General features: G+C 42.7%; 3 protein-coding genes across 3 annotated transcripts in view; all 3 read right to left on the reverse strand.

The window, feature by feature from the left end:
- LOC143140666 (phosphatidylinositol 4-kinase beta-like) overlaps window positions 1-9762 on the reverse strand; it is a 17766-nt gene extending 8004 nt beyond the window's left edge. Inside the window, exons 1-6 of the mRNA XM_076301707.1 lie at window positions 9665-9762; window positions 6335-7567; window positions 3337-3564; window positions 2412-2645; window positions 874-983; window positions 1-97 (exon numbers count right to left, since the gene is read on the reverse strand). The exon at window positions 1-97 is cut by the window's left edge and continues 8 nt beyond it. Coding sequence (XP_076157822.1) covers window positions 1-97; window positions 874-983; window positions 2412-2645; window positions 3337-3564; window positions 6335-7561 — 1896 coding nt within the window. The 5' untranslated portion in view covers window positions 7562-7567; window positions 9665-9762. The remainder of the gene's footprint in view (window positions 98-873; window positions 984-2411; window positions 2646-3336; window positions 3565-6334; window positions 7568-9664) is intronic.
- Window positions 9763-11504: 1742 nt separating this feature from the next.
- qrfp (pyroglutamylated RFamide peptide) lies at window positions 11505-14306 on the reverse strand. Its single transcript, XM_076301854.1, has 2 exons — window positions 14222-14306; window positions 11505-11956 (listed from the first exon to the last, which is right to left on the reverse strand). The coding sequence occupies exons 1-2, from the start codon at window positions 14304-14306 to the stop codon at window positions 11505-11507; spliced, it is 537 nt and encodes a 178-aa protein (XP_076157969.1).
- On the reverse strand, window positions 13987-18949 carry cenpa (histone H3-like centromeric protein A). The gene is made up of 5 exons (XM_076300960.1): window positions 18893-18949; window positions 16384-16518; window positions 15855-15970; window positions 15131-15205; window positions 13987-14582 (listed from the first exon to the last, which is right to left on the reverse strand). The coding sequence occupies exons 2-5, from the start codon at window positions 16487-16489 to the stop codon at window positions 14454-14456; spliced, it is 426 nt and encodes a 141-aa protein (XP_076157075.1). The 5' UTR covers window positions 16490-16518; window positions 18893-18949; the 3' UTR covers window positions 13987-14453.
- Window positions 18950-21462: the final 2513 nt, after the last annotated feature.

Raw genomic sequence — 21462 nt, forward strand, 5'->3', positions numbered from 1 at the left:
CTCCTCCCAGGGTTCCTTCAGTGCCACGGCTGACGGATCTTCCGGATCCCGCCGGAACGTTGTGGGGGTGTGTGCGAGGTTCTCAGACAGTCGTCGCCTAGGTACGAACACACACATACACAACACGCATGTCAATATGCTTTCATTTTATAAACACTGTAATTTTGCTGGTCATATTACCACTCATCCACACTGTTGGGCATTCATGTCACTGTTGATTTGGTTTTATGATGCCTTGGTCACACTAAAGCGGATACTAAATTACACTAACGCTACCATATTAATCCCGGTCACAATAAGCATTTAGCACACCCGGTCAGACTAAGTCCATGAGATTTGTAACGGACATCAAGCTCTAAATGTGTGGATGGTACCATTAAAACCACTTGAGCCAAATAAGGATCTACTTACAAAAACTTAACTTGTAGGCCTCAACTTAAGCCAAAACAATCAACAGGTTAATCATTACATTAACACAAATGCTAAAGTTGTTCTTATCTATTACAGAGCTCAGGAGAGTCTAAGAGACACCTTTGCCCAGAGTTTGCTTAATACATTTCTGAGACAGCTGAACGACAGCTAGCGGAGATAGGACCATGGTAGTGAAAGTTTTAGATTTGCATCTAGACTTTCTTCATGCGGCATGCAATTCTTTTTCAAAAGATATAATTGGTGGACTCCTGCGAGCAGTTGAAACAAAAGATTTTCAATGATTGACTCATGAGTCATGAGTTTTTGGGTTTGGCCGCAGTGATTGCCAGAACATAAGGACCAATTAAATCAAGTGACAGAATTCGGGTGGGTTTAAATACATGCTGCACAGTGTATGCAAATCCGGAACTTTCATTCTCGTGGCGTATAAGTGCAGCCTACCGGATGTCTCCGGCGGCGATGAACACAGGCTCCTTGCTCTCTGTGCTGGTGATGCTGTCCACAGAGAACTGGGACAGGTTGTCACAGCTGCTGGTGTGGACTTCTGGGAGCTGCGGAGGAAAATTCCAGAACAGGAGAGCATCATGAGTGACATCCTGACTCTCCAGGCCCTGTTTCCAACCTTTACAAACAGCTTATGCTGATTGATGTTGATAATCATGAGTGACATCCTGACTCTCCAGGCCCTGTTTCCAACCTTTACAAACAGCTTATGCTGATTGATGTAGATCAGGCCTATTCAATTAGCGGCCCAGACGCAGCCTCCGAGTGGCCCGGCCGATGGTCCAGACAGAAAAGCAAAACACCGTTCATTATCAGATTTTTTATCATTCATGCACAGCAGATATCTTTTACTTGCTTTGAGTATTATTATTTTGTATTATTATTAAGGCTAGTTGAATGCACTTTGTGATGTGTCAGGGTCAGATATGAGTGTTCAGTGTTCATTTCATGAGGCAAATAAATGCCATTGCTTAATTGCACTTTCTTGATTATCCTCACAAGAAGTGCCTAGGTCAGATGTAGCCTAACCAAAAATATATGTTAATTAGGCTATGCTTATAATTTCAAAAACAAAAGCACCATATCTCAGGTTCTGTTTAATCTTTTGTGTTTTAATGCACCTTATCTGTGTCTGAAGTAACCAAAGTTGGTCAATTGGTAAACTTGGTTGGTTTCAAAGGCGAAGCAAATGTTAGGCCTCTTGTAGGCTCTGTTTTTATGCACTTTGATATGTACTTTCTGAACTATTTAATATTTTATCTATATAAAACTATTTTATTGTTGAAGTGACATTCATTGTTGCCAAGTTGAAAGGTCAATCAAATTATAAACATTGCTTGCTAGGCATTACACGATTTTGTGTTGGTTTGAATAATTACCTCCTGCTTTCTGGTCGCTGAAAATGTGTGGCCCGGCTCAAGTCTGTGGTTTTAAAATGTGGCCCAAATGAATTTGTAATTGAATAGCCCTGATGTAGATAATGATGAGTGACATCCTGACTCTCCAGGCCCTGTTTCCAACCTTTACAAACAGCTTATGCTGATTGATGTAGATAATGATGCTAGCTTGTTATTGTGCTTACAGACTCTAGCTTGCCCCTTCCCCCCCCCCTGAGGGACTACCATGGAAATAAGCCATAGGGTTTTATTGTGTCATCATGACTATTTTTGTTTTAATGTATGGTGCAATGCTTTATCGTGTTTTAAAACGTCAAAAAAAGCAATCTATCAATCAACAGCAGAAAATAGTGAATGCATTTTGGTTCTGCAGCAGTGGATGTGCACATTTTCTTGACAAGAAAATGAAATTGACAAGAAGTTCTTATCTGAGCATGGCAATAAGGTCATCATTAAAACATATTTTTTCCCACATGTAGTATCTGAATTGAGTCTGATATCTACAGGCTTTTTGAGTATGAATTTTTAACAGTTCACCTGTATAGCTTACAGGTCAACAGGAAATCAGCGATGACCTACTTCCACTTGTAGTTGCCCTATGTCATCCACAGCCCATGCCTCGTCGTCGTTGTCGTAGTTAGACACCGTGGTAACGACTCCTACGCCCGATCGCCCCTCGGCCGCCACTCCACAGTCGGGGAGGTTCTCCGTGGAGCATGTGCTGCGAACCCGTGTCTCCGGGATACGAACGGGAATCGAGGATGTCTCGAAGCTCTCACACTCAAGCACCTCCACATTTATGAGATATGGAGCCTGGAAGGAAAGACACGTCCACATGCACACACACACACACACACACACACATACACACACATAAACACACATACTTAAGCAAAATGATTAACAGTGGAGATAATCTCAGAATGCATCCCTTAGTGCCTATGTGCAGGAAACAGTTATCATCCAATCTACCAAAGCAAAGACAGTTTTAAAAAAAGGAATGCCGTTTCTGTGGTCAGGTGACAGACTGAAGATAATGTTTGTGAGAGACTCATTGTCCCAGGAAATAGTGAATAGTGAGTGGTCCTTGATCTGAAAATAATCAATATTCCCATTCCAGTGCACTCACTGGTTCATGTGTTTATTTTAGGGTTAATCCTGTTAATTTTGGGCTTATCCTGTGTGCCATTCAATGTTTGTTTGCGCGTGTGTGTGTGTGTGTGTGTGTATGTGCTTGCAGAATCTTGACCGTAATATAACTTAAAGTTAAACAGAGACAGAGACAGAAACTCAGGCAAGATGAATTGTCTCTGTCTCTGTCTCGGTCTCTGTGTGTGTGTGTGTGTGTGTGTGTGTGTGTAGCATCTTTACCTACTCTGTCTTTGGAGTTGAGTACCACAGTCTGTCTTATTATATGTGTGTGTGTGTGTGTGTGTGTGTGTGTGTGTCCAGAACACCAAGGCCTGCGCACCACGGGGTGTGTGTGTGTGTGTGTGTGTTTTACCTTGTCTTTGGAGTTGAGCACGACGGCCTGGGTGTGCGGGATGCGCACCACGTGATGGTGGAAGTTGGCCGTGGGCAGCCAGAAGCGCGCGGGCAGCTTGTGGTTAAGCAGCAACAACTCCGAGATGAGCCGCTGCGTCTTCTGCTCCTTGGTGGGCAGGGTGGCGAGCCGCTTCCCAATCACCATCAGCGACTTGATGAACTCCCTCTGGGGGGTCAGGCGAACCGGCTGAACAGGGGGGACAGAGGGACAAACAGAACACGGTCACAACTTTGTGATACTTTCACAGAAGAGGAGTACTGGAAGAAGAAAGAAAGAAAGAAAGAAAGTGAGAGAGAAAGAAAAAGAAGGTATATAATAATAGAGGTGTAGGGAAAAAGAGAGGGATAGCACTCTGTTTTGGACATGTAGGCCTTACTACTGCACTTCAATTATTAAAACAATGTTTTGCTCATTCAACGTATAGGCACTTAAAATTAAACAAATGTGACAGTTTGGAACGTATTCTAAAGGTAACAACTAACAGAACCCCTCTCTTTCTGTGAAGCAGAAACACTTCAGCATGTTTTTTTTCTGGCAGTATAAGCATATCTGGCTCACACAATACATAGCTGACATTTACAGGTGGACTGGAATATTTCCTTTCTGTGGTTACAATGGTAGCTGAACCATAATCGAACCACAATGAGGAACAATGTGAACAAAAGACCAGTCGAAAGGCTAACAGATAAGTTAGTTCTGTTACCAGGCAACTGAGTTTATTTGTGGAAGAAGCGGTCATGGTAGCGAAGCTCTGCTAAGCACACACACATTGCTAGCTAGCTCGCAAGCACAAATAAATGCCATAAATGAAAAAGTGCCAAGCTGGCAATGCCAGGCCGCTTAACTGGCCCTTGGCCAGGCATGGGCTCTCTAAAGCTGGCAGCCCTGGCAAATGTTGCTGGACGGGCAGGAGATGAAAGGCAGAAGGAGCACCATGACACTCACTCCCTTTAGCACCTCACCAGTCCCGGCCCTGACACTACAAGCGTCTTATGCTTGATCACCCTCAAGCACATTGGACTTTCTTAATTTAACTTATATAGTGTATTTAGTATTTAGTTAGTTTTCTTATCTTTCTTATCTTCTACTGTCTTTATTGTACAGTGGAGTTTAGTTATATGTTTATACTTATACTTATGTTTACCATTTCTGCTGTAAGTGCATGTTGTGTATGATGTCTGTATGCTACTGAGACCCTTGAATTTCCCCTTGAGGATCAATAAAGTATCTATCTATCTATCTATCTATCTATCTATCTATCTATCTAGGAGGGCTACCAGTTACCACCGGCTTGCTGACTACCGCAGAGGGACTTAGGGGACTTCTGCACAAGTCAACACAGCAGGGACCAGACCACATAGGGACCCGACGGAGACGCTTCACACTTTGTGAGATTCCTCTGTTGTGTAGCGATGCTTCACATTCATTCAGTGTAGTCAGCCTAAATACTGACAGAGGCATGCAGTGAATGTCTATATAGTGATACACTATTAATGAAAAGGCCTAACTAGAACATGTACTATATATGTAAGTATAACATACAGTATACAGCATATAGGCTACCCTATACAGTTACTGTAAGGTACAGTATCTCTGTTGCTGTACGATTTTGGTTATTGCCGGCACATAATAGGCCAATACGGAGTAGTCATCTCTAAATAAGGACAGAAGAGGGAGAAGGAGACAGAAAAACATGAGCAGATGGCAGACCTAATAAAGCCAGGTGCCGAGAAAAACAACAAAAAAAAGCAATATTTCTGGCTAAGAGAGAGCTCACGTAGAGCACTGACATCACATAATCACGATGAGCAGATCAGATAAATGGGACAGCAGACAGAATGGCAAAAACACACGCATGCGCACACACACACACACACACACACACACACACACACACACACACACACACACACACACACACACACACACACACACACACACACACACACACACACACACACACACACACACACACACACACACACACACACACACACACACACACACACACACACACACACACACACAGAGTAAGCTGTGAGATCAAGACAAAAGCAGATGGGTTAAGGAATTCAGCCAAACAGACAGAGACTGACTGACAGACACTCTCCATCCGGAATGGATCTAGACTAGAGGTCATTACATGCACAAAACACACACAGCAGCACTACAAAAGGGAATCTTAGGGAGTGGTACTGTATCCTTCCTAAAGAAGAAATGCAGTGCAGTAAGGTTGCTCATAATAAACATGCACAGGACGGGAGAGAAGAGCTCCTGACACTAAGACCGAGCTGCTTCATAACCAAGAGGCTTGCGAAAGTAATCTTTTCCTGATACTAGGCTAATCTTAGTATGAATGGCACACCCTGGTTCAAGAGAAGCAAACTGTAAGCAACCTACAGTATGCTCCACATAGGAGTTAAGAAATCAAGTCAAAAGCTTAGTACGAATCATCATGATTAGCCTAAGCTGCATTGAATATGTATTGAAGTGACCTAGCCTACTTTTTATTGCGCTGGTATTCATAGCCAAACTATCCAAAACCTATTAAACGGTTTCCTCAAAGACAAGCAAGGGGAAAAAATTTTATTTTCCAGAAAGTAAATACCTGGGGGTTAGACTCAGCCTGTGTCTCTCTACTTTATTGTGTTGAAGCCAGTTTGGATAAAACCATCTGCTAGTAGGCCTAAACATAAACACCATACTACCACCAGTAAACCATACTACAATCAGTACTTCCAACAAAGAGAAGCACAAGCTACTAAGACCAAGAACTAAGAACGAAGAACTATAGCTGACATGTCCACAAATTAGATTTTCTTACACCAACTATTTTTCAAGACAATACAGTCTAGATTTAAATCATATGAACATAAAATGTATAGAATGGTGGTCATTTGGTTCTTTATTTTAAATCACGATTTTCATGATTTTCATGATTTCGAGCCAGACTCACCTCCTCCAGGCTGCCGTCCACTTTGGGATTACTGCCACTTCTCTTCATTCCACCCCTGACCCCAATGGGCCCGGCAGCGTCCGATTTGGACCTCTGGTGCCGGTGAGCCCTGACCGGCGACAGGTACCTCTCAGACGGGCTTCCGGGGGCCGAATCGACGCCCTCACTGCCCGCCGTCTGCTGCAGCAGGTTGGAGAGGATGTGCTTGCGGAACTTGTTGCCGCGCGAGTGGTGCTGCCGGGAGATGTGCATGTCGGACGAGTAGGCGCCCAGCAGCCAGGCGCACTCCAACGAGAAGGCCACGCTCTGGGTGCAGCGCTGCAGCAGGTATGGCCGGATGGCCTCGGCCAGCTCCTCGTCCATGTGCACGTACATGCTGAGCAGCTGCGGCAGGTGGAAGTCCACGTCCGGCTCGGGGAAGCTGAAGAGGCGGTTGCCGATGTAGGCCTGCACGCCGGGCTCCTTGGACTTGTAGAGGTACGCGATGGCCATGGAGACGTCGAAGAGTTTGGACTCGAAGAGACGCAGTAGCCAGGACTGCTTAGATGTGGAGGAGGAAGAGGAGGAGGAGGTAGATAATGATGATGATGCTGCTGACACTGGTGGTAGTGGTGACGATGGTAACGATGACGACAGTGATGACACACTCTCACTTTCACTCATTGCTGATGGAGAATCTGAGGATTCGCCACCTGTCTCTTCCGCTGGCACCTCTTCCTTCTCATCCCACCCTCCCACCACCCTCGCTTCGTCCTCCTCTTGAATTGTCCCTCTGTCCACCACCTCAAGGTGGACTGACCCATTGTCTGTGCCACAGGGGGAGGTGGGAAGAGGGCTGTGTTGATTGTCACCCTCTCCCTGGCTGGGCGTCCCCACACCTCTCAGTTTCTCCAGCACCTCCTGGCACGCCCTCTGGGCCACCGTAGGGTCGATGATGAGATCCGGCACAGGCTCCATCTCCAGGGAGATTGCGTCAGAACTACACCCACTCTCGCTGCTTGGGCCCAGGCTAGACAGGCTGGAGGCCAGGGGGTGGTGGTGGTGGGGGGAGCATCCTGGCGAGGAGGAGCAGGAGGAAGATGATGAGGAAGAAGGGCAAGAGGAGGCGCAGGAGGCGGAAGAGGGTGAGGACGGACAGGAGAACAAGGAGGTGGAGGAGGAGAGAGTCTGATGGAACTGCAGCTCCTCCACCCGAACAGGTGGCACAGCCACGTGGATATCAGCCATACCAGCCTGGAGAGAGGGAGAAAAAGAGGGAGGGAGAAGGAGAAGAGAGGGAGAAATGGAGGGGTAGAGAGAGAGAGAGAGAGAGAAAGTAAGGAGTGTGGTGAGTGTTAGAGAGAGGAGCAAGAGATGAAGACAGATTGATAAACAGGGGGAAGTGGGAGAGAGAGGGAAAGAAGGAGAAAGGCATGAGAACAGGAAAGGAAAGGAAGAGACAGACAGAGACAGAAAAGAGTGAGAGAAAGTGAGTGTGTGAGACAAATAAAAAGGAATGAAAATGCAGATATTTTTCAACCCATTCAGCAAATAAAAGCACACCTTTAAAAAAAAAATCAGAATTCTACAAGACAGGAAGAGGACAAGACAGAGACAGCCTGGCCTAGATCTAGGTGTCATTGGTTTGTTTTTTCTGTGACGGATCAGGCCTTGATCTGAGCCAGAGCGACATATCGGCACGTCATGAATATCATTAGAATTCAGAATGAATGCTGGGTGGACGATAAAATAGCACAAAAGGGTTTGGCTGTCCTTGGTATAAATGCTGCTAGCTCTTTCCCACTTACACCCCCCATTCACTGTTCCCCTTTAAACTCTTTCCCTCTTTCAAAGAACTGAGAAGAAAAAATCTGCATAATCACCAAGAGCCATGCATTTGTGTGTGTGTGTGTGTGTGTGTGTGTGTGTGTGTGTGTGTGTGTGTGTGTGTGTGTGTGTGTGTGTGTGTGTGTGTGTGTGTGATGATGATGATGCCGCTGCTGACAAACTGGTTTGTTTGGCTGTAAGATTCGCCTACACATGTGTTTCCACTGTGTGCTTACATCATAGGTCTAATTATAATCCCAAGTGAGGCAGGCAACAATTGTGTTGATAATGAAAAGGATTATTATTGTCTAGGCTAAAGTTGAGAAGATTTTGTAAGATAAAAGCACGAGTAGGTGGCTCAATTTTTTTCTTTATAACAATGCAAAGCATCCTTGTTTCTATAGGAAATGGCTAGTAATGCCAACTGCCAATAACTACAACACCTGTATTTTGGGGGTTATAAGGAACTGTTTTGCTTTTTTCCTGTAAAGTCAAACATGAAATCTAGAGTTCCTGAAAGGAGGAATTATACATTTCACAGAAAACTAATTATATACTCATATCAATACATCCATGTGCTAGTGTTATCCCTTCATCAAAAGCTAAACCATATTTTTTTAGCATCTGATAAAAAAAAGGGATGTGGAACAGAAACCGTGTCTTCGTGCACTGTGATATACAAAGGCACTGTGTGAAAGAGGAGTCCGTGAGTGACACGTGTGATAGGGCACTATCGGTCAAATCCAGATTCGCAAACATAACATTCCGGTGAGTGATTCAGTTTCCGGAAATCACGAAGCCCCCTATGCCAACTCGCTGCATCCCCCCGCATGAATCACAGCGGAATGTGGGCGGGGGACTAATTGTTGTCCCTTGATGTAGTTAGCGTTGGTGCTTTTGACACTATCTCTAGTGAGGAAGATGCACATCGAAGTGTAACCACATAAAAGACAACGTGAAGCAACATACAACGTTAACGTTAGCTAACTGTTGACGGCCTTTCTACAATGCCGAGGTTGTTCTCAATCACAGCAGGTTGTCATCAATCTACATAGGTGACAGCTGTAACGTTTAATGTAAACGAAAACAACAAGTGTAGATATGCCTTTTAACAGTTGCCTAACCGAGAACTTGAAAGCTGCCTGACATGAAAGAAATCCAGTGTACACGTAGCAAAGGACGAGTTGCTAACCAATAGCTAGCCATTCAAAACATCACAACATAGGCATAATGCCAGTCAGCAGAAAACATTAGTCTACAGTAACAAAATATATTCCATCCCCGCCAAATCATAATCTACACCAGGCATCTTGCTTGCTAGTTAGTTCTACTGCTCAACTGTAACTGGTCCATGCTTTTTTACTGTTAAAAACCAAGATATCATATCTGCAGTGGTCATAGGCTAATATGCTAACTCGCTGTCGATGGCACAACTGTGATAAAAGACAAAAAATCTGGGCAATTTACAAAAAGTATACGTTAACAGAATCGCGATCCTTATAATCACAACGGTATTCTACTTACCCGCTCGATCAGACTGAGAGTGTGTTTATCTCCAAGTGTTAAGCGGCATTTGGCAAAGAATGCTTCCAAGCTCGACTCTCCTCTGAACGCAGCAGGGCTTCCACTCCCCGAATCTGCCTTGTATTAAAAAGTAGGCTAGGCTATGCGTCTGCGATGACGACAGTTATCAGTGGGCGAGGTGAACACTTGAGCCTACCACTGTTTTTTTTTTTTTTCACACCCGCGGCCGCTCCCACCGATTTGGGTGTTTTGCTTGTTCCTATCAGTTCAATTCAATGTGCTTTGGCATGAAAATATTGTAGGCCTACAATACATGATTACCGGTAAATTAAATTATTAGAGAAAAGTATAAAAAAGAACAAACAATGAAATAAATGGATGAAAGGCAAAAACAAACACATCAACTTCTTTTGTGGCATGCCGATACATATTTTGCTGTTACAGTTTTTAACAACCTAGATGTACTATAGTGTTCTGTAAACTCTGGGCAGATACTTAGGCCTACTTTTGTATTAAATTCAATCTGAGGTCTGTATAATGACTGCACTCAGTGAGGAAATGCAGGTCTGTTTCAACAACAGTGGGAACAGTGGGGGGAAACGCCCCCTAAAGGATTATGTGACATTACTGTGAAACAAAAGCTAAATAAGTAGAAGGGGGAGTGTTTTACCCCAGGGGAGCGTTTTCTATTTTTATAGCCTAGGCCTAATACTATATAGTGTAGCCTAATACTATTCTATGATATTCTGTAATATCTTTATAATATCCTTGCCCTGTCCTCTGTGTTCCTATCATACAGTCTTAAAATACTTCTATATTATATCCCAAATACCCCCCCCCCCTCTCTCTCACCATGTAGGCTATAATTACCTGTTTCCCTGTTTCTTAATGCCTACTTTAGACAAGTTGGTTTTGAATTGAGCCTATCTTGCCTGAACTTACTTTTTCTTCACTTATCTCCAACACATTTATCTATGTTGGTGAGTTCTATATACTGCTCTAGTGAGATAGTTTCATACCCTCTCCCCTTTCACATACCCTCTTCCCTTTTTTCAAGTATTTCCCCCTGAGGTGACTCCACATGTTTTTTAGAACACACCTAGAAATTCAAAAGCTAAGATATGATGTAAAGACTTGAAAGAATAATATTTTAAACAAAACCAGTTTCTAAATTGTATTCTAGAAACCCACTATTGTTGAATTTCACCTGCTGGCAAACTGGTAGCTCTACTTCCTTGTGCAAGCAACACAGCCTTGATTTGTTTTACATTATGAGCTTATGGTGGAAGACAACTACACATGCAACAACTTCTTACAGTGTACAGACACAGAGTCATTTTGTCCCAGTGAATTCTCTAACTTCCTTTATTGACAGATTATCATACAAGACACCATGAAGGGTGTACAACAATTTTGAAGACATTTGAAGATATTTACTAAAATAGTGAAACTATTGAATACTGTTGCTAATCCAACGATATAGGAGCAGGTTTTATAAAGAAATTAGTACATTTGGTATGGCAGGAATTTAACTGTATCAACTATCACAAAATTATCACAAACATCCTCTTCCTGTCATCTCATGTTCATGTGTACATTTGATACATTTCTTCATTCAGGCAATTAAATTCAAACTCAAAAATAGAGGGACAGCGAGAGAGAGAGAGAGAGAGAGAGAGAGAGAGAGAGAGAGAGAGAGAGAGAGAGAGCATCATGACACGGAATTTCTACCTCATTTCTACACATCTGATCTCACATTGCTCTGTGTTCAGTTTCTTGTTTTGCTTCAAAGTGGCTTCCACCCCCAGATACACACCTTCCTCTTTTCCCTCGCCTCAGGTCACTTTCTCCCAAAGCGGAACCCAAAGCCTCCCTTCTCTCTGTTAAAAGCTTGCAACCCTCCAGCAATGGAGTGCAGCGCTTCATTCTTCCTCTCCCCCACCTCCTCGCCCCCATCCTGGAAATGCAGGGCGTTCATTGACCCGTCGGGAAGTGTGCCCAGTGGTCGTCTCCCAAAGTCCTCGCCCAAGTCCCTCCGTTTGTTACGCTGTCCCCAGCTCCTCTCCATCTCCTCTCTCAGGCCCAGGTGCACCACCTCGGGAACCAGCTCACGGATCAGCCCCCAGGGCTGGAAGACTGCTAACGGGTCCATCCCTGGAGGATCCAAGGCAGCCTGGAGCTGCTGCAGGGCGGCATCCCAGTTAGGATCCTCCAAGCTGGGAAGCAGGGGAATGGGATGTGGGAAGGCATCTCCGCTGGAGGTGAGGACCAGCAGAACCACAGAGAGTAGAGCTGGGGCCAGGAGTGACGAACACAGATGGAAAGACACTTTCATCTGGTGAGAAAATTAGAGAGATTTGCGTGAGATATATAGTGTGAAATAAATGGTCACAAACATGCACTTGGAATGGTCCATCACAAACATTTGGAAATGCACTGCCTTGAGATTTAGCTGTTTAGGGGAACAAACATGTTATTACAACTGAAAACAAATCTTTCTAACAGAGAATTACAGACCAAGAAGCTTCAATTAAGAAGAGAAACCATCAAAAATGAAATCAAACTTAGATTACCTTGCTGAAAGAAGTGAATCTGTCCTTGGGTTTTTTGGTAGACTTTTTAAAACCCAACTCAGTGTCCTAGGTCAGGGATATAAAGCCTCAGCACCTTGGCCTGTGATTGGCCTCCCTATTTCTTGACGCACAAGGATGACATGACAACGTTGTCCACATTCTTGCAACTTGGAGACATAGCCTGCTTAAATGGCTGATCCAGAAGTAACCAATTATCAGCTATTGTGGCATCGTTCATTCATTATTACTTGACAAACTCTGATTATCCAACCAAGCCATTGTTCTTCTTTTGCTCCTTGCCAGGAAGACAGCAAGTCACCTGGAAGAATTTCATTGAACCATTCCTGTAGGTACGCTGCAGTTGTTTGAGCTCATTAAGGTGATTTGAGTGATTGATAAATCTTATTGGCCTCCTAGCTCAATTATGTCATGAACGCGTAATTTCCTGTAAAGTTATGTTAGCTAAGTAGGATAGTCTTTCCCATCAGGCATGTGAAAAGCACACTTGTTACAAAGTCTTGCACAGCTAGTTTATATTTTTAGATTTTATATATGTAACTTTAGTACCCACACTCAGGTTTATAAGGGCCCTGAATTAAATCACAATGTACTATTATCTTGATTTAATGAATTTTCACCACATGCCATACTGTGCAGGTAAAAGTATTAGGCTATGTGCCTGTGTTTTAGTTTATATTACAAACTCTGCTTTCGCTTGGTCAGCTATTTCAACTCCTTGGTCAATCAATATTTCATTCCTCTTAACCAAATTATTTCATCTCCTGTCAGCCTCTATCCATTTAGGTCCCTCAGATCCAGCCAAGGCCTCGTTCATGTCCCACGGTCCCGGCTTAAGCAAAAAGGTGACAGCCTTTTCTGTTGCTGGCCCTCAGCTGTGGAACCAACTGCCACTTGACATCAGAAATGCCCCTTCAATCACATTATTAAAAATCAGGCTCAAAACGCACCTTTGTACATTGGCCTTACCTGTGTTTTAATTGTCTTACCCTGTTATGTCTAATTAAGTGTTGTCTGTTGATGTCGTCTTAGCTTAAATCATTGATCTGTATGTGTATTTATTTACTTATCTATTTTACTTTATTTAATGTTATTTTTTTATTCTTTAGCTAATGCACTATGTAAGGCACTTTGGTCAGTGCGAGCTGTGGTTAAATGTGCTCTAAAAATAAACTTTACTTACTTACCCCCACCCCTGCATCCTTGTGAAGGGATCGATACAGGGCAAACAAGTATACCACATACCATTGAGTACAATGTTACAATGGATACATGCAGGGTTCAAGGGTGTTTTCACATAATAAGTCCCTTTTAAAAGAACCGAACTCAGCCCACTAAAAGCGGACCAGAAAGTGGACCAAAACAAAAGGGACTCAGCTCATTTTGTATTCACATTATGAGTTCATTTGAAAGAGGACTCGGATCTCTTTCTGGTGCACTTCAGCTCTGATGGGGCTCCAGTGAAAATGCAAAATAGAACCCAGGGTGATTTGTGTTCACAATGCACCGATAATGCAAACTGTTCCACGGACTTCAAAGCAAACCATGCCGAGACTACCTCCACAGATCCTTGATTACTAATCAAGGATCATTGGAGGTAGTCTCGGCACAGTCCACTTTAACCCTCTCTGCTACTTCCGGAAGTGGTCTCAGTTCGGTTCGCGTTTCAAGTGTGAAAAAACCCTTAGACAACCCTTAGTGTCTGCTGTAAGGGAAAAAAACATGCCATGATAAAAGTATCACAATTTATTCATACAAACAGCATGAGTATTATACATACAGGAAAAACAAAAACACAACAAGTGGCCCCACAGTCTGACTGTGCTGATCAGTCAGCTCTGAGCAACCACATAATGAAGAACTCAGTACAATAAAAACATCCATTGTTCACACACACACACAATTAATTTACAGCTTTAAAACTCCAAGAACATTATGTTAAAATAATAAAATGACTGTCTCTGACCATGCAGCCATAAGCAGTCCCTGCACTTGCATCTCTTCCCACCAGAGTAGTTGACTGTGGAATGGTTCTTGATTAGATCTGGCATGGTTCCGTTATTCTTTAAGTCCACTTTAGATCAGACAGGGCCAGAACAGAACCGGATTCTCTCCAGCCGTTGTCAGCGGTATCCCCTACCAAAAGGTTGTACGAAGTTCCTTGAATGTGCCATCGCCAGGTTGGCATCCGTCTTGCCTCAGAGTCTTTCCACTCCTCTGATGCGGCGTACCAGCTGCAGATCTCGGGGGAAGAGGGTCACTCGTTTGGCGTGGATGGCGCACAGGTTGGCATCGGAGAAGAGAAGCACCAGAAACGCTTCAGCTGCCTGTGGGGCCCAAGGAGAACATGAACCAGCAAAACGACACAAGGAGCAAGCATACCCAAAGTGCATGGCTCAACATTAAAGATGCCGTCCTTGTTTTTAAGAGGCGGTTGCAGCTCAAACTAGTCATTTCTGATTCTGTATGCTAATACTGGCTAGTCCCACCAAGGGGAGAACCAGTCTGTTCTGTGACCGGTCATTGACCAGTTTGAGCTACAACTTCTGGTGTTTTTTCCCCCTTATTTTTTAAAATGTGCTTTTTATCCTTGTCCCCGTAGGCACTTCGATTCAAATGTAATGCTTCTAACTAAACGCTCACTTTTGTTTTACATTTTCATGGATTTCTTTGTCAAACATCCTCGGTCACCATTCAAATTCAACGGTTTATTTTCCCCCAAAAAGGACACACTGTGATATGAAAATTCCCGGATTTTTGATTGGGTCTAGTGCAGACTTTGTGTAGCAAACTTTTTTTTAAAATTGAACAGCCATGCAACTTGCACTGAAACAAAGTACAGTGAACTGGGACAGAAAATCAGGACCACTCGTACCTCCTGAAGAGCCAGAAGAGCGTAGGCCTGCCACCTGAAGTCTTGTCGACTGAAACTCATGCAGATCTCCCTCACCTATCAAACAAGAGGGACACAAAACAGTGCCACAGCAATCAATCAGGTGCAGTAGTCACAAGACTGAACAGCATTACAGCATGCAGTGATACAAATGCAGACAGCAACAGCAATCTGTCAGTGTTCAGTACAGATGGGGCCTTCCCAAAGCTATTATCTATTAAACAGGGGTACAATTTGGTTATATATCTGGCTACACCATGCAGCAGACATGTAAAAGAGTGGGTTTAAGGATGAACACCTTACAAATGACTAAAAATCAAATTGTGTATTAATAGTTGCAGTGTTTCCCACAGAATTGAATTCTATTTGTGGTGGCAGGTTTACAGAATTAACTTAAATGCAACTGTTTTTAACAAATTAGCACAGCGTGCTATGATGCTAACCAGATTTAAGCACATTTTAGTACAACCTCATTGTGTGGTGGTCAATGTAGATATTGTTGTGGGCTGCCACAAATAAGTAAATGTATGGGAAACACTGGCAGTTGTAAATAGTTTGCTAGCTTGTCTTTAGATTGATCCATATTTTTTTCTGAATCAATAATGATAACGCCTGCCTGCAAATCTGGCCTTTTTCAGCTTGTGTGTAAAATCTATATTCTATTAAGTGTAGTGCAACACTGTGAGAACAAGAACAAAGCAAGTACCAGACGGGAGAAGGGTGCTTTGCGAAGCAGAAGGTTGGTGGATTTCTGATACTTCCGAATCTCCATCAGGGCTTTTGTGCCAGGTCGGAACCTCTTCTTCTTCCGAGGAGAGCCCTCTGTGAGGTAAGCAGAAAGGGAGCAGGGAGGAGTTAGTGTCTCTGGGCCAGAAGGGTATTCCAAGAATATAGCTCAGTATCAAACCCGGGTGGGATGATGCCGAGTTAGTAGTAAACTTCGTAATTGTAGAACCCTACTTCATATTCCTGGCCAATAAAAAGACAAGCAGCTCTTTTCTTCTTCTTTCTTTCTCTTCTTTTTTGTCTGTTACTCAGTTAACTTACTTGGATTTTGCCATTTGGAACTTGGTACTTGGAATACCTCCTCTGAAGGTTTTAATGTAGACTAGAAGCAATTCGCAGAGCTAGGAGTGTGTAAGGACACCAGTGTTTTTTTTTAGGGATACTAACTGGTAATATCCATGGTTTAGGACGGACACACACCCACACAAATAAATAAATAACTGCCTTACCTGTTGGTCCGCTATCACGTCTAGTCCTTACAGTTGGTGCAGGGGCGGGGGGAGATCGCTTTTGGGGAGCAGCCCCCTTTCGCCGTCTTGGTGCAGTGGGACGCATTACGCATGCGAGTGTGACGCTTTGAGGTCCTGCAAAATCATAAACAGGGTCCTTGTAGGGCAGCCGTGGTCTACTGGTTAGCACTTCGGACTTGTAACTGGAGGGTTACCTAACCCCTCACTGCTCCCCGAGCGCCGCTGTTGTTGCAGGCAGCTCACTGCGCCGGGATTAGTGTGTGCTTCACCTCACTGTGTGTTTACTGTGTGCTGAGTGTGTTTCACTAATTCACGGATTGGGATAAATGCAGAGACCAAATTTCCCTCACGGGATCAAAATAGTATATATACTTATACTTATGTTTCCCATATGAAAATGTGCAGCACGTTCCTGGGCCTGGACACATTCTATTAACTGTACTGGTGAAAAGTTACAAAACTTTGTTACAAAGTTACAAAACTTTTACAAAACAAAAAACAGGACAAAAATAACACCTATGTCAGGATGCTGTTCACTGATTACAGCTCTGCCTTTAACACTGTTGTACCATCAAAACTGGTGTTAAAGTTCAGAGACCTGGGTCTGAGCAGCAGACCCATATGCAGTTGGGTGCTGGACTTCTTGAGTAACAGGCCCCAGTTAGTTAAAATAGGCAACAGAAAATCATCCATGCTGATCCTCAACACCGGCGTCCCACAAGGCTCTTGCCTCAGTCCTCTGCTATACAGTCTGTTCACCCATGACTGTGTGGCAAGGCATGAAAACAACAGCATCATCAAGTTTGCAGATGATACTACAGTGATTGGCCTCCTACAGAAAGGAGGTGAGAGACCTGACTGTATGCTGCCACAACAACCTCTCCCTGAACATCAGCAAAACTAAGGAGATAGTCATCGACTTCAGGAAGAAAGGTGGCAATCACTTCCCTCTCTGCATCAATGATTCACCTGTGGAAATGGTCAACAGTTTTTGGTTCCTGGGCATACAGATCACCGACTCCCTCTCATGGTCCCTACACTCCACCTGTATTCTCAAGAAGGCACAGCAGAGGCTGTTCTTTCTGAGGAGTCTAAAGAGCTTTGGGGTGAGAACAAAAACGCTGGTGAACTTTTATCGCTGAACTATTGAGAGCATCCTGACTGGATGCATCACAGTGTGGCTTGGGAACCGGTCTGCTCACAATCTCAGTGTTGTCAAGGACTGTCAGGACTGCATCCAAAATCATTGGGGCTGACCTCCCTCAGCTTCAAATGATCTACTCCACACGCTGTCAGAGGAGGGCTGAGTCCATCATCAAGGATGCCAGCCATCCAGCTCACTCCCTCTTCTCTCTGGTTCCCTCTGGCAAACGCTACCGGAGCATTACCACCCACACCACACGATTCAGAGACAGTCTTTTTCCACAAGCTGTCAGAATCCTAAATGTACATGTCCATGAGGTTTTATTTATGATTCGCATGCAAGTAAGTTATAGTGGTTGTGTGTGTGTGTGCATGTGTGTGTGTGTGTGTGTGTATATATATATATATATATATATATGGCTGTATAATGTGTGCATGTATGGATAGTTTGGCGGTACTGTAGTCCTTCAACTCCCTTACTGCCCCCCTGTGTTTATTTACCCCTCCTTGCACTACTACTGCAACTGTGGCACAAGAATTTTGCTATATTGCGAAGTATATGCAACAATAAAACTTGAAACAAAAAGCTATAATTTAGTTTTCCAAATGTCCTTGCAATGATTGCTTAACCTTGCCTTTAATGAAATTATTTGAACAGGGCTGTGTGTGTGTGTGTGTGGACTAGTTTTGAGCAAAGACAAAATAAAAATATCACTACAATCATGGAGTGCAGAATGCAAAGTTGCTGCACTAACGTTATGGACTGCCATTGAAGTTACAGTGATTGTCACAACCAGTCACTGGTCCTGTCAACAACAACAGTTGTAATGCTTGTCGTTTGCGATATGGTTCATTCAAAAACACTGTCAGACAAAAAAAAAAAAAAAAAACGTTTACCCTCGGAGAGCACAAACAGATGAATTATCGCTAACGTAGGCCTACATCAACGACAAAATCAAGTGATATCAATGCAGTGGACATAACGTTAACGTTAGTGTGAGTAAACGTTAACAAAACCTTCAATGATAACTGAGTATTGCTCAATTCGCAATCCAACGCCCGTAAGTAAGCTTGTCGGTTCTACTGGCTAACGTTAACGTTAATGCTAACCTTACCTATTTTGTAAAAGTATGTTAACTTAACGTTAACGTTACCCTTGTCTGGCCAAGCATGCATGCATGCCATGGATTTAAACTGCCAATGTAATGATCGGCCAAAGCATCTGCTTACATTAAAATAATGCAATATTATATACATGATAATGACAGTAAACAACACAACATATCTGTCAATTCCCCTAAATCCCAAATCATCTGACATTTAACAGACATTAGAGTATTCTTACCAGTTTCATCAAGCACTCCAAAAGCACTCCGACACCAACTCTGCAAAGAATTCAAACAATGCTACGTGCAACTTTTGCTTTTCGTGTCCAATCAGAAGAGCACTTCATGAATGATGTATCTACGACACGCCTAGTCTGCTTGCTGATTGGATGGTTACTACAGAGTTCCATGTGGTTTGCACAACACTGGCGTAGGGTAGCCTACTCAGACTGAATAATTAAATGAATTTCTAATTTCTCATTGTTGAGTAAAATAAATTACTTAGCCCACAAATATCTTAAAAATAACTTTAATTAATTATTTGTTTTTTATATTTGTCAAGGCGTTAGTTGAAAGTGAAATTGTGACACCGATGTACCGATGTACCGTGCTGAGGACAGAAAACAAACCAACCGGTTTAAAACATTGTACCAGAGCCCGTCTACAGAATGCCCCCTTATTAGACATTCTCTGATTCCACTATCAAAAAAGAAAGAAATTGCTCTGGCCATTCTCCATAGACAGCCAAAGGTAGTCTACGGCTAGAAGAATCAACACTCTGCTGCCACCTACTGCTGTGAATGACTCAAACAAATAGGCTACATAAAGCAAGCAGCCACACCCAGTGGGCCTACCTCGCTATGTCTTTGCAGACAAACGAAACAGACTCGATCAGCATTACAGAGCACAGTGCAACCAGGAAGAGCAACATATTTTTGAGTACAAAATAAATACTTTTAGTATTTTAGTGTATTATACCAATACAGTCAGTCAGTGATAGCATATGTCCACGAGTTGACACTTTGACTCTAACGTGCAATTTGGCCTATTTGTCCAAACAGCGTTTTAAAATGAGCAATTTTAGATACAGATGTTACAAATGTGCATTTTCACCAAGGCATGTCTATGTTTTTGATTGTTTGCAAATCACTAAACCCAATTTAAGTGACAAATCGACCCACTGACCCTGTTCTGGAAGCTTTGTGTGGAAATGCAAAATAAAAAAGACAGTGAAACTATCTTGGTTAGTTAGCACTACTTAAACATTATACAAAATATGAGCAGCACATTTGAAAATTTTAAAAGACTACACTCAGGTATCAATCTGAATCTCTCCTGCTCCTCCTGCACAGTGAAGTGTGTTGTCATTACATATTCAAGGACCATGCAAGGCACTTGTGAAAAATGCCATAATGTCTTGTTATTCCTCATCCTCACATTACAGCATACTACTATACTTTTCAGTGCATATTCAGTGCAGTAAGCATAAATAAATAAATAAACAAAAAATAATATTGGATGTGACCTCGCTTTTCTTCAAAACAGCATCAATTTGCATGCCGTTTTTATGGTAGGCCTGTGTTGTTTCAATTCAGCATTTTAGATCATTATTTTTCTGGATTGAGAATTTCTTGATAAATCATGTATGTTTCCTCATAATCCCAAATCAACTGAGTTCTGCAATTTTCAATCTGCAATTTGATCTAGGCTGTTGTGTTGTTACTTTCTTTCTCACTGGAACCTTTTACTATACTTAAAAAAGTGTTTTAGTAGGCCTATATAGAATATAATGTATTTCTTATTGCCACAATAATGCTAATAGCGGATAGAAAATAATTGTCAGAAACAACTTTCTGCAGTGTTCCTCACAGAAAATCTTTGATTTTAACCAAAGATTCTAGAACAGAGCTCTGTTCTAGAATCTTTGGTTTTAACTGAGTGCTTCAAGCCTATCAATGTCCATTATAGGCATGTGAGCCAAGTGTTACTAAATTAGAGTTACTAAATCCTTAACAATTTAATCAATAATAATAATAATAATAATAATAAACAAACAATAAAGCTGTTCATAACTAATACTCTCGTTGGGCCCTTGAGATGAGGTGCACTTAAAAGGATGTTAGGATGCAAGCAGTTTGCAAACATGACCAAGTACTGAAACTGCTCTTCTGTCTGTGACTGAAGCATTGCGAGTAGCTAGGTCCTCTGTTCAGTCATCAGAAGTAATTCTAGATTTATCTGCAGCCTTTGATACTGTTAACCATGACATTCTCCTATCTACACTATCTGAACTGGGAATTTCTGGGAAAGCTCTTGACTGGTTTGAATCTTGGGGCGTTCTTTCAATGTGTCTTGATCAAAGTCTCATGTCCTCACCACAGGTGTACCTCAGGGATCAGTATTAGGGCCCCTGCTTTTCTCTATTCACACCATTTCCTTATGTAAGACCATTAGCTCTCATGGATTTAATTATCACTGTGGACGACACTCAACTTTATCTATCTTTCTCACCTGATCGGATTCCCATCGGATTGATGCCTTAAGTAATCTTTGCTGTATGTCCATCGCAAGTGTTGATATCGCGATAACGATAGATTTTAGATATATCGTGCAGCCCTAGTCTGATCAACATCTTAATTTGTCCCCTGTTAAATTTTAAGTTTTATATTGTTTTGTATTTGTGTGTCACTTTGGATAAAAGCGTAACCATAACCATAACCATATTCCAAGTAGCACACAAACAATAATAGACTGTATCATAGAATGTCTGCAATACAGCCTCCTACCAACAGAGGGTGCAGCCTAGAAC

This window comes from Alosa pseudoharengus, unplaced genomic scaffold (assembly GCF_046254945.1).
Source record: "Alosa pseudoharengus isolate Yale_2024_CS ecotype anadromous, Long Island Sound unplaced genomic scaffold, YU_APseudo_1.1 YU_APseudo_1.1_scf_23, whole genome shotgun sequence".
Classification (NCBI taxonomy): Eukaryota; Metazoa; Chordata; class Actinopteri; order Clupeiformes; family Clupeidae; genus Alosa; species Alosa pseudoharengus.

Excerpts from the sequence above, each read along its gene's own strand:
- cenpa (XM_076300960.1), bottom strand. The coding sequence starts at position 16,489 with ATGCGTCCCACTGCACCAAGACGGCGAAAGGGGGCTGCTCCCCAAAAG. Across the intron at positions 15,971-16,383 it reads ACGTGATAGCGGACCAACAG|AGGGCTCTCCTCGGAAGAAG; the intron begins GTAAGGCAGTTA and ends CTTACCTCACAG. Across the intron at positions 15,206-15,854 it reads AAGCACCCTTCTCCCGTCTG|GTGAGGGAGATCTGCATGAG; the intron begins GTACTTGCTTTG and ends CTTGTTTGATAG.
- qrfp (XM_076301854.1), bottom strand. The coding sequence starts at position 14,306 with ATGCCAGATCTAATCAAGAACCATTCCACAGTCAACTACTCTGGTGGG. Across the intron at positions 11,957-14,221 it reads GGACTGCTTATGGCTGCATG|CTCTACTCTCTGTGGTTCTG; the intron begins GTCAGAGACAGT and ends TCCTGGCCCCAG.